General features: G+C 34.1%; 2 protein-coding genes across 4 annotated transcripts in view; one reads left to right on the top strand and one right to left on the bottom strand.

Moving 5' to 3' along the window:
• The window catches only part of LOC134246436 (beta-1,3-galactosyltransferase 5-like), a 109,726-nt gene that overhangs the window by 11,463 nt on the left and 81,964 nt on the right, over positions 1-16,299 (top strand). The window lies entirely within an intron of this gene.
• LOC134246432 (EGF domain-specific O-linked N-acetylglucosamine transferase-like) overlaps positions 4,833-16,299 on the bottom strand; it is a 34,181-nt gene continuing 22,714 nt past the window's right edge. For all 3 annotated transcript variants that reach the window (XM_062728794.1, XM_062728795.1, XM_062728796.1), the window contains 5 exons: positions 16,117-16,175; positions 15,952-15,979; positions 6,154-6,245; positions 5,882-5,984; positions 4,833-5,724 (listed from right to left, as the gene is read on the bottom strand). In XM_062728794.1, the coding sequence (XP_062584778.1) occupies positions 5,521-5,724; positions 5,882-5,984; positions 6,154-6,245; positions 15,952-15,979; positions 16,117-16,175 (486 nt within the window). In that variant the 3' untranslated portion in view covers positions 4,833-5,520. The remainder of the gene's footprint in view (positions 5,725-5,881; positions 5,985-6,153; positions 6,246-15,951; positions 15,980-16,116; positions 16,176-16,299) is intronic.

Raw genomic sequence — 16,299 nt, 5'->3', positions numbered from 1 at the left:
TATTAAAGGTTATTTTATGCATATGACTAAAAATGTCAAAATTATAGATAAAATGGGTACCAGATAGCCTCAACCGTCTGAATTAGACAAAATGATATGAAATTAACATGCTGGATTCAAAATGACATGGTATCAACATGCTGCCTGTATCCTGCCTATTTATGTGAATTAAAACACAAGGATCATGTGTAAAATTAAACATGATCTTCATGGGCCTTGACGGTCAACTGAGTACCATTTGTTTCTCAACAAATAAAAAATTCCATCTGATATGGGATTCGACATCCTCTCAACCATTGGCGCATATAGGCCTATTCATCTCTTTATTACATTTTTACCCGTGAAATACTGTAATTTATTCATTGAATAAAAATGATATCCTGTCACACTGTGAAAGGATATCAAAATGATATCCTGTCACAGTGTGATGAATATCAGAAGTGCGGGAAAACTCTCGATTTCCCTTCCCATAACGAAGATTGTTGTAAAAAAACCTTCCTTGACCTAATGTAAGATAGATGAAAATAAATAAACCACTCTGACAGCGAATTAAACTGTTAAAATTACCAAAAATATGTTGCTAAATCCATGTTTACAGTGTTTTCACCTCACATAGCTATGACGCCCAACCGCTCAACTATGACGTCACGAGCCTATGACTGTATAACAAAAAGACAGAGGCAAAGGAAAAAAATCAAAGAATTTTATTTTTAAAATGTAATAAACAGAAAATTCAATGTTTTGTAGTTGAATATGGAAATTATTTCACTCGTGAGACAGGATTTTTGATATTTTCACTCGTGCTTCGCACTCGTGAAAATATCAAAAATCCTGTCCCACTCGTGAAATAAATTCCATATTCAACTACAAAAAATTGAATATCCTCTATGTATTTGGCTCGTCTATATCACAGTGTTCAACACAAAAAAAAATGGTGTGCTTGATCCAGTTTATTTTATTCATAAAATTCCTGTACTAATGTTTGTCTTTAAAGGTACTAAATAAATTTACCAAATAGATCTAGAACTATTATTTTAAAATAATTTAATTCTGTTTCTATTCTTGTCTCCCATTGGTTGATTTCCAAAAAGGAACGCATAACATTTTGTATAATCTGGTTTGGTATGGGGACACACCCCTTGACAACCAGCTGAATCATCTGTATCCATCAATCACCTCATTTCCAGTCCTTCGGATTCATGAAAAATTCCAGATTTAACGAATGTACCTTCAAACAGTTGCTCGATCTTACCTCATGTAAACAAGCATCATGGCTGCTAGATCTATGTATCAGTTTTTACCTCCCCTTGCTTCCCATCACTTCCGTTACTACGGTTGTATTAAGGCGCGGTAAATTTGAGCTAATAAAAACAACACAATTTTACATCCCCAGTTGTTTAATTATTTTAAAATTAAATTATAAGGAATGACTCTAATTCTTGGCCAGATTATCGAGTATTATATGGTTTGGGTCAGTTTACGCTTTTTTATAATCCCCTTCGCGGATTATAAAGCGTAAACTGACCCAAACCATATTATACTCGATAATCTGGCCAAGAATTAGAGTCATTCCTTAATTGAAAAAATCTTTTGAGTAACATGTTTTAACTTTGTCAAAAATATTGATTCGAGCCAATTGTAGAGGTGTCTGAAAGAGGAACAAACGAAAACTTTGCGAGGAATATTGTCTGGACAAAAGCAACACAGCATCATAGATCAGCTTTTTACCTTGGAATCTTGGAATAAATGTTTATTTTTCGAAATTTCTGATGAAAATTTAATTGGCCACTGTTATCTTGTGAATTTGTCAAGTATAAGTTGAAATTTTTGCAGCGATTTTTAAGCCATGACCAAACTAGCTACAAACTACGACCATATCTCTGAGCTCAAGGGAGAAAGATTTTTCCTCTTCTTTTAAATATGAGGGTCATTCACTTTTGTCCTAACTTTTTTAACGTCATATTATGTCCAAATTGGTACACATATTTTAACAATTCGAATAATATGAGTAAAAAAATGGAATATATCTTCATATTTATAAAAATTATCGAAGATTTAAACAGCAAAATGGGTTCACGGAGCAACGGCAAAATTGAGTAATTTACTAATTTTCACTTTATATATAGTATATATAGTTATATCTCACATAAACGGAGCTGAAACGAAATAAAATTTACGTGTTTTGTCTTGCTGTATTACCTAAGATGCTATCAGGTAATGTTATACGTCGCTCCGTTTAAAAGATATCACTTTTTATCAGTTACATATGGACTTGATTAAAAAAGGTAAAATTAAAAAAAAAACATGACGTTGGAGGACGTCACGGAGTAGCGAGTAGCAATAAAACTTTGCTTTGCATTCGAGACACTTCTTTAACAAACCTTTTTTTTTTAAAATTGTATAAACCAGGAAATGTATGAAAAATAAGTCGTGTACATGTATTTGTATAAAATGGAAAATACAATTTTTGAGTGGTAGCGAGTTTAAATCGGACAAGGGTGGTCTGCACAGAAGCAGGTTATAAAAATCTTGTCAAAAGAGTTAGGAACGTCATTAAATGTGATGTGCGCTTCACTGTTGCAGTACTAATGCACTTCACTGTTGCGGTACTAATAGTTAGGCGGTAAGAAATCGAAAACACTGACAATCTAGTTCAAGCTACTAGTCTTTGCACAATTGTTAGCAAACTAGGTGTAAGACGCTACAAACCGTGTATGAAATTAAAATGCAGAGTTATTTACTGAAACTTTCGCCACGTTGTTTTTGACGTTACAATGTTGGTTAACTGTGCTCCGTCGTAACAAAACAAGTTGCTTTAAACATTGGCTAACATGACAGCTATTTAATCAAATGGAATGAAACTTTACACTTCAACAAAATAAATGTTTTATTTACGAAAATGTGTTGATCTGCAATCTTGTAATAATAATACGACGATGAAGAACATTGTCTACGTATTTTTTGAATGACCCTCCTATAATCATATAAGGACTGTATTATAAGATATAAAGAAATAAATTTTTGAAGATTGCATTCATTTTAACATTAACCCAACCAGCATGTACCAAGATATTCAAGACCAGATTCATACTTTTTGTTCTTCTCTCATTCATAATTTCTGTACATCAATACTGATTGACAGGGGTTCATTTGTTTAAGAAGAGTAGCTCAAAATAAAGCTGAAATATCCACATCACAACATGACAATGGATAGAAGCAGACAGCAGTAGGTCTCCTGACTAAAATGACATTAAAAAGCTAAAAATCACACAATTGAATGGTAAAGACACAAGTATTTTACATTTAATTGTATATACCAGTATACACTGTATTAAAAGTATTAATAAAATAATGGATTTAAATAAAGGCACCTTTATACTGTAATTGCTGCAAAATAAAACTGCACCATTACCCTCAAAATCACAGATGAAAAAATCAACAATATCAACCAATCACAACCTGACAGGAACACATATGTAGGTCAATATCTACTAAAGGTAGATCAATATCTATTATATAACTCTAGTACATCTATATTAGGATCAACATAGCATATTGCAAGAAAAATATACAATACGTAAGTGACACTTTTTTCAAGGGGTTGTCTTTAAATCCACCAAAAATACATTGATATTTTATCTTCATACAACATATACTTGACAACTGTTCTAAAAACATTAGAGTCTTCACTGCAAAATATCTTAAGACAACTATCAAGCCAACATTTGTGAAATCTGTGTTTTTAGAAACAAAAAATAACAAAACACTCAATTTACTTATCTTACACTTCCCTAAATTATACCTAACAAAATGCATTAACAAGGAATGTGGTTTTTTTAATATTGACTTTTGTGAAAATAACAGTTATGGATTTTCAAAATGGAAGACCATACAAACACTGCAATAATACAATATCTTCATGCAGATTAACATGTGATCTATTAGGATGTTTGACAAAAAACTATAAAAATCATCAATCAATCAAACAATAAAAAAAATGATACAACATTCAGCAATAACCTCATTTATAAGATTGACATAAAATATTATATTCTAGGAAGATTATACAAACTAGCACCATAATTGTAAATTGTTATATAAAATATCTACCTCTAAATACTCAATTAGTTCAATAACAACTACAGTGGACCCTCATTTATCCGGACACTTTGGTTCCCATTCAATTTGTCCGGATATATGAAGCATCCGGATATCTGAATCACCAGTTAAACAAGACAAAATAACATTTAAAAATTTCGTTCCGATGAAAAATCGTCCGGATACTGAAGCATCCGGATATCTGGCGTCCGGATATCTGAGGGTTCACTGTATATGTAATAAATCAAAAAGTGTGAATCACTGGTAATGAATAAACAAATCAATGCACCCAACTGCCCAAGATAAACAAATCTAGATGAAGAGACACCATGCTGTACATGTTTAACTTTTCAATAACAAAAATTTCATATTTTTGATATATATGTTTTTTTTTAAATCAACTTAAAGTATTGGTATCAAAGTGTAAGAATTTGTCTTTCTATAGGTTAGAGATTGAGTGTATGTAGTTTAGGTAACTCTACTAACCTAGTTCAGTCAATGAATTGCTAAAACAATTATTACTGTAGAAGCACAAATTTTCGTGGGCATGAAATTTCGTTGATTTGTCATCAAAAATAGTTTCGTTGGCATTAAATTTCGTTGTTTTTAAAGAAACCCTATTCAATATATTGTCAAATAAAATTTCGTGTGGGATTTAATTTCGTTGAATATTGATAACAACGAAATAAACGAAATTAAATCCCACACGAATATTTGTGCTTTTACAGTAAATACAATCTTTTTTTACTATTTGACAGCCCTGAGTTAATTCTACAGGAAGTTTCAAACACTGTGTTCAATCAAGTATGTGACATTATGTTAACAGCAATAATTTTAAGATTAAAATCAATTTCTGGAAAGAATTCAATTTTCTTACCTGGTAATTAAATATTAATTTCTATATCCTCTAAGGAATTGCGTTTTTCAGTATCATTTAGAATATCGAATCTAAATAAAAAATAAAATCCATCAATCCTTTTTTTTTTTTATTTTTGGGCTGGGTTGGATTAAGATAACAATTTTGATAGCAAAACATTTAATAATTTTCATCATTATAGTAAACTATTTGTAGAATGCTTAAACATACAATTTTGATTTCAATCTGTGATTCCTGCATTTTCTTTGTGTTTTGTGTCATGAATTTCCTTTACATAACTTTATTATTACTTTTAAATTATGCAACCTTTTGTGGTTCTGTTGCATAGTTTGAAGCATTAATTATTCTGTGGATCATGAGTTTATTTTTCAAACATTATTGCAAGTTTGTTATTTCATGTTTTTGCATGTGAATCAGGAGTCCAGCCCATGGCTTCTTTTTTAAAGTAATAAAGAAAATTTCAGTTTTGTTCATCACATACTTTCCTATGTTTTTCAAGTTTGTTATTTGCTATTTCTCCTTGAGACCTACTTATTACATGAACATCATAATTCTTCTTTGAATTCTCTCCCTTGGGAAACTTCGGATTGCTGCCCTTTTTCCTCAGAATACTTGGATTGTCTTTCCTGGATAAATTTAGGATGAGATCGTATGAGATCAGCAGCATTAAGGATCAATCTCATGAACTCACTCACATCAAACTCATAATTTGTAAACTTGGCGTGGGCCCCAAGTGTTGGGTGATGACCCTGAAATACAAATTTTACTCTGACCATTAAAACAATCTAGGAATATTTTGTGTGTTGAGGAATTAAAATGCTGGGTTAAGCATGGCTATTCTGATTGAAGACGTTTATATTTTACATCTAATTTCAGAATAGGCATAAATAATTTCCTGAGGTTCACCTCATCTTCTTGGTACACTTTGGATGGTTTTTCCCAGGTCATATAGTGAATACCTCTGGACCTGGCCAAGTCATGATAGCAGGCATCATCCTCACAGTTATACCTCAAAAAAAAGAATGTCAGGATCAAAATACTGTATTTGAAACAGTAATTCTGTGATTGTTCATTACAAAGACAAGAGTTTAGAATGTAAATAATGACACCTATGTAATATAGATATCTTACAGAGTTTGGAATGTAAAAATGACACCTATGTAATATAGATATCTTACAACTCAATAACTACAGCCCAGTCTGGTTGAAAGAGAAGATGAGTGAGGCCGGCTCCATGCATGCCGATCAATATATCACTGTTGTAGGAGGTCTGTAAAATAAAAAATAAATAACAGACAGAGCACTGTATATTTCTGCCTACATACTGTAAAAGTAGAAATATTTGCTACGGATTTGATTTCATTTATTTTGTTGCCTACAATAAGCAAGAAAAAAATAAATCCACAACAAATTTTTTACATGATTATACATTGAAAATGGGTACTTTTGAAACAATGAAATTTTAATATGCCCAGGAGCCTAACAAGAGGCCCAGGGGCCACATCGCTCACATGAGCAACTGGCTAGGTAAAAGTAACCAGAAGTCTCTGTCAAGACTGTAGCTCTACTGGTTTGTATTTATAATAGGGGAAGAGAAAAGTAGCAGTTGGGACTTAAAACTTTACAAAAGCAGTGTGCCAAGTTATATTGAAATCGGACCAAAACTGTAGGAGAAGTAGCATTTTGAATGTTTTTAATAGAAATATCTATTTTTAGTAACCACAGCAAAACCGTTCGTCAAAATCAAAAACTGATAAACAGAATTATGTATCTTAGTGCAATCTACTTGTGTGCCAAGTTATATTGAAATCAGACCAAAACTGCAGGAGGAGTAGCATTTTGAATGTTTTTCACATTTTTAGTAACCACGGCAACACCGTTCACCAAAATCAAACCCCGATACACAGAATTATGTATCTTAGTGTAGTCTACTTATGTGCCAAGTTATATTGAAATCAGACCAAAACTGCAGGAGGAGTAGCATTTTGAATGTTTTTCACAGAAATTTCTACTTTTAGTAACCTGGGTAACACCGTTCATCAAAATCAAAAACCAATAAACAGAATTATGTATCTGAGTGTAGTCTACTTGTGTGCAGAGTTATATTGAAATCAGACCAAAACTGTAGGAGGAGTAGCATTTTGAATGTTTTTCACCAAAATTTCAATTTTTAGTAACCACCGCAACACCGTTCATCAAAATCAAACCCCGATACACAGAATTATGTATCATAGTGTAGTCTACTTGTGTGCCAAGTTATATTGAAATCACACCAAAACTGTAGGAGGAGTAGCATTTTGAATGTTTTTCACCGAAATTTCTATTTTTAGTAACCAAGGCAACACCGTTCATCAAAATCAAAAACCGATACATAGAATTATGTATCTGAGTGTAGTCTACTTGTGTGCAGCCTTATATTGAAATCAGACCAAAACTGTAGGAGGAGTAGCATTTTGAAAAATTGTTTACAGACAGACAGACGGACGGACGGATGCCAGACGCATTACTATCGTAAGCTCTTCTGGTCTCTGACCAGTAGAGCTAAAAATTAGTTCAGTATTGAAAAGTTTATATTATAACCAGAAATCTCTGTCGAGACTGAAGCTCTACTGGTTTGAACTTATAGCAAAGGAAAAGAAAAGTACTTAAGCAGCTGGGATTTGAAATTTTACAACAGCAATAAATAGAATAATGATCGTTGATAAAGTCTCTTTATGTTCATAGTATAGTCTACTTGTTTGCCAAGTTATATTGAAATCAGACCAAAACTGTAGGAGGAGTAGCATTTTGATACAATTTTACAGTCATTTCTATTTTTAGTAACCACGGCAACACCGTTCATCAAAATTAAAATTAAAATTCGATACACAGAATTATGTATCTTAGTGTAGTCTACTTGTGTGCCAAGTTATACTGAAATCAGACCAAAACTGTAGGAGGAGTAGCAAATTGAAACAATTTTACAGATATTTCTATTTTTAGTAAACACGGCAACACTGTTCATCGAAATCAAAAACCAATAAACAGAATTATGTATCTTAGTGTAGTCTACTTGTGTGCCAAGTTATACTGAAATCAGACCAAAACTGTAGGAGGAGTAGCATTTTGAAAGAATTTCACAGAAATTTCAATTTTTAGTAACCACGGCAACACCGTTCATCGAAATCAAAAACCTATACACAGAATTATGTATCTTAGTGTAGTCTACTTGAGTGCCAAGCTATACTGAAATCAGACAAAAACTGTAGGAGGAGTAGCATTTTGAAAGAATTTTACAGATACTTCTATTTTTAGTAACCACGGCAACACCGTTCATCGAAATCAAAAACCGATACACAGAATTATGTGTCTTAGTGTAGTCTACTTGAGTGCCAAGCTATACTGAAATCAGACCAAAACTGAAGGAGGAGTAGCATTTTGAAAGAATTTTACAGATATTTCTATTTTTAGTAACCACGGCAACACCGTTCATCGAAATCAAAAAAAGATACACAGAATTATGTATCTTAGTGTAGTCTACTTGTGTGCTAAGTTATACTGAAATCAGACCAAAACTGTAGGAGGAGTAGCATTTTGAAAGAATTTTACAGATATTTCTATTTTTAGTAACCAAGGCAACACCGTTCATCGAAATCAAAAACCGATACACAGAATTATGTATCTTAGCGTAGTCTACTTGTGTGTCAAGTTATACTGAAATCAGACCAAAACTGTAGGAGGAGTAGCATTTTGAAAGAATTTCACAGAAATTTCTATTTTTAGTAACCACGGCAACACCATTCATCGAAATCAAAAACCGATACACAGAATTATGTATCTTAGTGTAGTCTACTTGTGTGCCAAGTTATACTGAAATCAGACCAAAACTGTAGGAGGAGTAGCATTTTGAAAGAATTTTACAGATATTTCTATTTTTAGTAACCACGGCAACACCATTCATCGAAATCAAAAACCGATACACAGAATTATGTATCTTAGTGTAGTCTACTTGTGTGCCAAGTTATACTGAAATCAGACCAAAACTGTAGGAGGAGTAGCATTTTGAAAGAATTTCACAGAAATTTCTATTTTTAGTAACCACGGCAACACCGTTCATCGAAATCAAAAACCAATATACAGAATTATGTATCTTAGTGTAGTCTACTTGTGTGCCAAGTTATACTGAAATCAGACCAAAACTGTAGGAGGAGTAGCATTTTGAAAGAATTTTACAGATATTTCTATTTTTAGTAACCACGGCAACACCGTTCATCGAAATCAAAAACCGATACACAGAATTATGTGTCTTAGTGTAGTCTACTTGTGTGCCAAGTTATTTTGAAATCAGACCAAACTGTAGGAGGAGTAGCATTTTGAAAGAATTTCACAGAAATTTCTATTTTTAGTAACCACGGCAACACCGTTCATCGAAATCAAAAACCAATAAACAGAGTTATGTATCTTAGTGTAGTCTACTTGTGTGCCAAGTTATACTGAAATTAGACCAAAACTGTAGGAGGAGTAGACTTTTGAAAAATTGTTTACAGACAGACGGACAGACGGACGGACGCCGGACGCATTACTATCGCATAAGCTCTTCTTGTCTCTGACCAGTAGAGCTAAAAATGGGGTCAGGGGAGGGGAGGGGGTATTTAAACAAACGTAAATATACACTTCCTTAGAATGCTTTTGTGACACATTATAGTTTTGTTGTTAATAAGATGAACATTTTTATTGATATAGCCTTTGTATTCATTTGTCCACTTTATGGTTCCTCTATTCTCCTGAATTTCAAATTTACATTACCTTTTTTATGCTTTTATATTGATGATCAATCATCATGATGGCTTTGTGAAGAATTTTAACTATTTTTACCCTGCATTCCTATGTAGAACCTTGATCACTAATTGTGGCAACACCCTTGCCCAAGGGGTCATGATTTGAACAAAATTAAATCTTCCCTTTCAGAAAATGCTTCTGCATGAGTTTCTTCTTTCCTGGCCCAGTGAATCTTGAGGATAAGATTTTTAAAGATTTTCCCTATGTATTCATATGTTGTACTTTGATACCCCATTGTGGACACTCCCTATCCCTGGGGGTCATGATTTGAACAAAATTGAATCTTCACTACCTGAGGATGATTCCACATGAGTTTCATCTTTCCTGGCCCTGTGGTTCTGAAGAAGATGATTTTTAAAGATTTTTCCTATGTATTCCTATGTTAAACTTTGATACCCCATTGTGGCCTCACCCTACTCTCGGGGGTCATGATTTGAACAAACTTGAATCTTGGGTACCTGAGGATGTTTCCACATAAGTTTCATCTTTCCTGGCCCAGGGGTTCTGAAGAAAATGATTTTTAAAGATTTTTCCTATGTTAAACTTTGATTTGCCATTGTGGCCCTACCCTACCCCCGGGGGTCATTATTTGAACAAACTTGAATCTTCACTTCCTGAGGATGATTCCACATGAGTTTCATCTTTCCTGGCCCTGGGGTTCTGGAGAAGAAGATTTTTAAAGATTTTTCCTATGTATTCCTATGTTAAACTTTGATACCCCATTGTGGCCCCAACCTACCCCCGGGGGTCATGCTTTGAACAAATTTGAATCTTCACTACCTGAGGATGATTCCACATAAGTAACATCTTTCTTGGCCCAGTGATTCTTGAGAAGAAGATTTTTAAATCATGCCATTTATTTTTCACTAATTCATAATTATCTCCCCTTGGAAGACGGGGTGGCCCTTCATTTGAACAAACTTGAATTCCCTTCACCCAAGGATACTTTGTGGCAAGTTTGGTTGAAATTGGCCCAGTGGTTCTTGAGAAGATAATGAAAATGTGAAAAGTTAACGACGACAACAACAACAACGACTACGACCACAACGACGACAGACAACAGACAAATTTTGATCAGAAAAGCTCACTTGAGTCTTCAGCTCAGGTGAGCTAAAAACCTTTTTAGATAACAGATCAACGAAATTTCATCCCCCACAAAAATTTGAGCTTTTACAGTATCATACATGCCACTTTTGACAAGAGGCCCATGGGCCTTATAGGTCACCTGAGTAACATGTAACAACTTTCCAACGACTGATTTTGGTTTGACTATTTAAAACCAAATGTCTTGAAATTCACAATTTTGAAAGAGGCACCATTGTTTATCATAACTATACATTTAGCATGCTTAATTTGGTTACTTAAAACCCAAAGGGAGATCAGAGTAACAGAGAGAAAATGCATTTCCACTTTATAACCACCAGTTGTGCACACCAACACAAAGGAACCACTGACCCTGGGGCCACATATTTTAAAATTTTAGAAATTTTAGAAATTTCTTTTCATCAGAAATGGGTGATTAACATCAAAGAACGGATTTCAAAGTATTACTTTATTTTCAGACTATGTAACCAACCCCCACCCCCCGCAGTACCCCTAATGGAGGGGCCCTGAAATTAACCATTTTGGAAGAGGCATCTTTCTTCATCATAAATATATACTTAGATCATTGGCATTATACCAAGGAGCAAAGGAAAATATTTCCAAAGAATTCAAGCGTTTTCACAATATAATCATTATGGAGCCCCACCCTAACACCAGAACCCCTGACCCAGGGGTCATGAAATTCACAAATTGGGAAGAAGCATCCTTCTTCATCATAACAATGTACATAATTCAGTAGTTTTATACCCAGGAGCATAGGAGAAGATTTTTAAAGAATTTATGCATTTTCACTATATAATCAACAGAGCCCTGCCCTAACACCAGAACCCCTGACCCTGGGGCCATGAAATTCATAATTTTGGAAGAGGTGGACTTATTTAATATAACCATGTACTTGGTTAGTCTATTTCATACCCAGGAGAAGAGAAGAAGATTTTTTAATGTATTTTCACTATATAAACAATTAAAGAGCCCCGCCCTAACACAAGAACCCCTCACCCATGGGCTATGAAATTCACAATTTTAGAAGAGGCATTCTTGGTCATAATAACTATGTATACTTAGTTTGTTTGTTTTATACCCAGGAGCAGAGAAGAAGATTTTCAAAGAATTAATGCATTTTCACTATATAACCAATACAGCCCTGCCCTAACACCAGAACCCCTGACCCTGGGGCCATGAAATTCACAATTTTGGAAGAGGCAATCTTATTTAACATAAATATGTACTTAGTTAGCTTATTTAATGCCCAGGAGCAGAGAAGAAGATTTTCAAAGGAATAATGCATTTTCACTATATAACCTGTTTAGCCCTGCCCTAGCACTAGAACCCCTGACCCTGGGGCCATGAATTTCACAATTTTGGTAGACGACTCAATGCTGATTACAATCATACCAACAGTTTGACTGCTTGATGTCCCGGAGTAAAGAAGAAGATTTTTAAAGATTACACTAATTTTAATGGTTTTTGCCCCACTCCCCAGGCCCCAGGGGGGCAGGGATTATGAAATTCACAATTTTTGTTCCCTTCACCCATAGATGCTATATGCCAAATTTGATTGAAATGGTTCAGTGGTTGCAGAGAAGAAGCTAAAAATCTTCAAATGTTAACGCACGATGCACGACAAACGACGACGGACAAAAACAGATAGCAATAGGTCACCTGAGTTTACTCAGGTGACCTAAAAATTCCCATGGGGGATTTTGCACGTGACAACATTTTTCAAAGCTTTAAATTTGCGACATTTTGTCATGAAATTAAATGATTATGACATGATCCTTTTTTTAAATTAAATTTTATAATATAATTAATATCACTTATTAATACTACTAAAGGATAAAATAACACAAAAATAAGGTTTTACTTTCCAAAATTGAAATATTTTTGCTCAAATATGTGCCTTTCTCACTAAAGAAGGGGTATTTAGTAACATATGTAAACAATTTTTTTTTAACCAGCTAGGACACATAATTTGTTGAAAAATTGAAAATTGTACAACTTTTCATACTGTAAAGTACACTGTACTGTTTCTGGGAACATTTTTGAGATTTTTTCATTTTAATTAATTATAAATTCTAATCAGATATTAAATTTAAAGAAATTTTGAGAAATTGCAATGCTTTTTATTGTTTGTGTGGGAGAAAAGAAAATTTTTCCTCATGGTAATGTACATTTACAACTGCACTTAAATTAAAACACTTAATTTTATGTCGCACACAAAACAATTCGAAGAAATAAACCATCGGTTTTGAAGAATTAAATCATCAATTTTCTAACACAAAAATACCACCTATCCCAAAGAAAATTATTTTTTTACAGTCTTGAACTGTGGCAGGCTTGATGGTGCTATGTGGGTATTTCCTAGTCACATAGTACGCATACAATATTAATTACTTTTGGGAGAAGGGTCTAAGGGAAAAGAAATTTATTGTTTCATCTGGATTTTTTAGATATTATTTTAACTGGCAAACTTTACAATAATTTTTCATTATAGATACATAAAGTTAGCAGCTTTGCTTTGTAGTTTTCTACTTTTGTTTTCAAATAACGATCTCTTTGGATTCCGATTTTATAGTTTGGTTATTAGTTAGTTGTCTTTAATTTATGTTTTCAATAAAATGACTAACAATTATCCCCTTAATCTATGTGTTTCACCTTGCGTACCCCTTAAAACTGAAAAGATAATCCCCTAATTGCCCCAAGCTGTAAGCCACCTGCACCTGGACGACTGCGTGCATTCAAGCGTGAAGTGATTTCCTGTGGCTAATTACTGTAAACCAACTTTTATTCGCGTGCGAGAAATTTTCACGAAGTTCACAAGAGCCTCGTCACCGCGAATATTTCTCGCGGCGAACCGGTATTTAAAGTCTATGTGTCTATTAAAAAGAAACCTAAATAGGCTTTATCGCGAAAATTAATCGTCGCAAACTAGTTTACTCCCTGTAAATCGTGAAATAAAGTCGTCACGAATAAAAGTTGGTTTACAGTAACACCTAAATAAACGATGAAACTTATCTATGTGCATTGAAAAAACAGGTCTGATATTGTTATCCCATTTGACAAAATTCAGCAGTAAAGGGAAACTTATAAAATCGGAAATTGTGGGTGAATTTTTACAAATCAGGAAATTAGGGCAATTTTTCTCTCCCGATTGGGAAGGCGGGATGAAAGGGTAAAATCGGGAGAATCCTGCCTAAATCGGGAAAGTTGGCATGTATGCAGTATATGATTTATTACCAAGAGGCCCATGGGCCTTATAGGTCACCTGAGTATCATGCAACAACTTTCCAACAATTGAATTTGATTCATGTGTTAAACCAGAGGCCATGAAATTCACAATTTTGAAAGAGGCACCATTGCTTATCACAATTATACACTCAGCATGCTTACTTTGGTTACTTAATACCCAGGGGTATCCCAGAGTAGCAAAGAGAAAATGCATTTTCCACTTTATCAGTTTTGCACCCCATCCCACAGGAACCACTGACCCTGGGACCACATCTTTCAAAATTTTGGAAATTTTATAAATTTTATTTCATCATATTCTTGATTAATACCAAAGTGCATATTTCAAAGCATTAAATTATTTGCAGACTATGTACCCCCCCCCCCCCCCAAGTACCTCTGTCCCTAGGGCCAGGAAATTAACCATTTTTGGAAGAAGCAGTTTTCTTCGTCATAAATATATACTAAGATCATTGGCATAATACCCAGGAACCAAGTAAAAGATTTTGAAAGGATTCGTGCATTTTCAATATATAAATATTAGAGCCCTGCCCTAATACAAGAAGCCCTGATCCAGGGGCCCTGAAATTCACAAATCTCAATGAGGCATCCTTCCTCCTCATAACTATGTACATAGTTCATTGGTTTAATACCCAGGTGCAGAAAAGAAGATTTTTAAAGAATTTATGCATTTTCAGTAGAGCCCCACCCTAACACCAGAACCCCAACCCAGGGGCCGTGAAATTCACAATTTTGGAAGAGGCAGCCTTATTTAATAAAACTGTGTACTTGGTTAGTTTATTGAATACTCAGGAGCTGAGAAGAAGATTTTCAAAGAAATAATTCATTTTTTACTATATAATCTATATAGCCCTGCCTAGCACTAGAACTCCTGACCCTGGGGCCATGAAATTTACAATTTTGAAAGAGGCAGCCTAATTCAACATAGCTATGCACTTGGTAGTTTATTTAATGACCATGAACAGAGAACAAAAATTTCAAAGAATTTATGCATTTTCACTATATAATCTATATAACCCCACCCTAGCACTAGAACCCATGACCCTGGGGCCATTAGATTCACAATTTTAGAAAAGACAGCCTTATTCAACATAATTATTGATTGGTTAGTTTATTTAATGCCCATAAACAGAAAAGGAGAATTTCAAAGAATTTATGCATTTTCACAATATAATCTATACAGCCCCACCCTAACACCTAAAAACCCCTGACCCCAGGGCTATGAAATTCACAATTTTGGAAGAGGTAGATTTATGCAACATAACTATGTACTTATTTCGTTTATTTAATGCCAAGGAGCAGAGAAGAAGATTTTGCAAAGAAATAATGCATTTTCACTATATAATCTATTTAGCCCTGCCCTAGCACTAGAACCCCTGACCCCATTTTGACAATTTTGGTAGAGGACTCAAGGCTGATTACAATCAAGCAAACAGATTGACTGCTTGATGTCCAGGAGTAAAGAAGAAGATTTTTAAAGATTGCACTAATTTTCGTGATTTTGGCCCCACCCCTCAGGCCCCAGGGGGGCAGGGATTGTGAAATTCATAATTTTTGTTCCCCTTCACCCATAGATGCTATATGCCTAATTTGGTTGAAATTGGTTCAGTGGTTTCAGAGAAGAAGCTGAAAATGTTCAAATGTTAACACACAACACACAACGCACGACGCACACCCGCACGACGACAGATGAATACTGATAGCAATAGGTCACCTGAGTTTACTAAGGTGACCTAAAAAGACTTAGATGTGTAATTCATTGACAAAAGTGACTACAGTCTTTGCAAAAAGGTCATTCAATTCCATACCTCTATTTGCTCTATAAATGGCATGTCCCTAGGAAATAAAAAAATACTTTATTTGAAACTTTTGAAAGCACAATACTGGGAATTAAAATTTCAAGAAATTCAGAAATAGTAACAATGTCAAATTATTCAATATGTACATATTATTTAACTCGTCAATATCTTTACCTATTGTATGTGACTACTTTGACATCAAATTCTCCAACTGTGCTCATTGCTCTCTTCAGCTACAACAAAACAGCTAGTACACTAGTACAGTTAACTGTAATGTTCATTGTTCATTAATAGACAGACAAATTCACAGAAGATTTCAGTTAATGCCTATAATCCTCTTTTAAAGATGGTATCAAT

This window comes from Saccostrea cucullata, unplaced genomic scaffold (genome assembly GCF_032062105.1).
Source record: "Saccostrea cucullata isolate Sc308-1 unplaced genomic scaffold, CSIRO_AGI_Scuc_v1 ctg532, whole genome shotgun sequence".
NCBI classification, from domain to species: domain Eukaryota; kingdom Metazoa; phylum Mollusca; class Bivalvia; order Ostreida; family Ostreidae; genus Saccostrea; species Saccostrea cuccullata.
The sequence above is the reverse complement of the archived record's forward strand: the minus strand, read 5'-3'. Positions and strand labels throughout refer to the sequence as shown.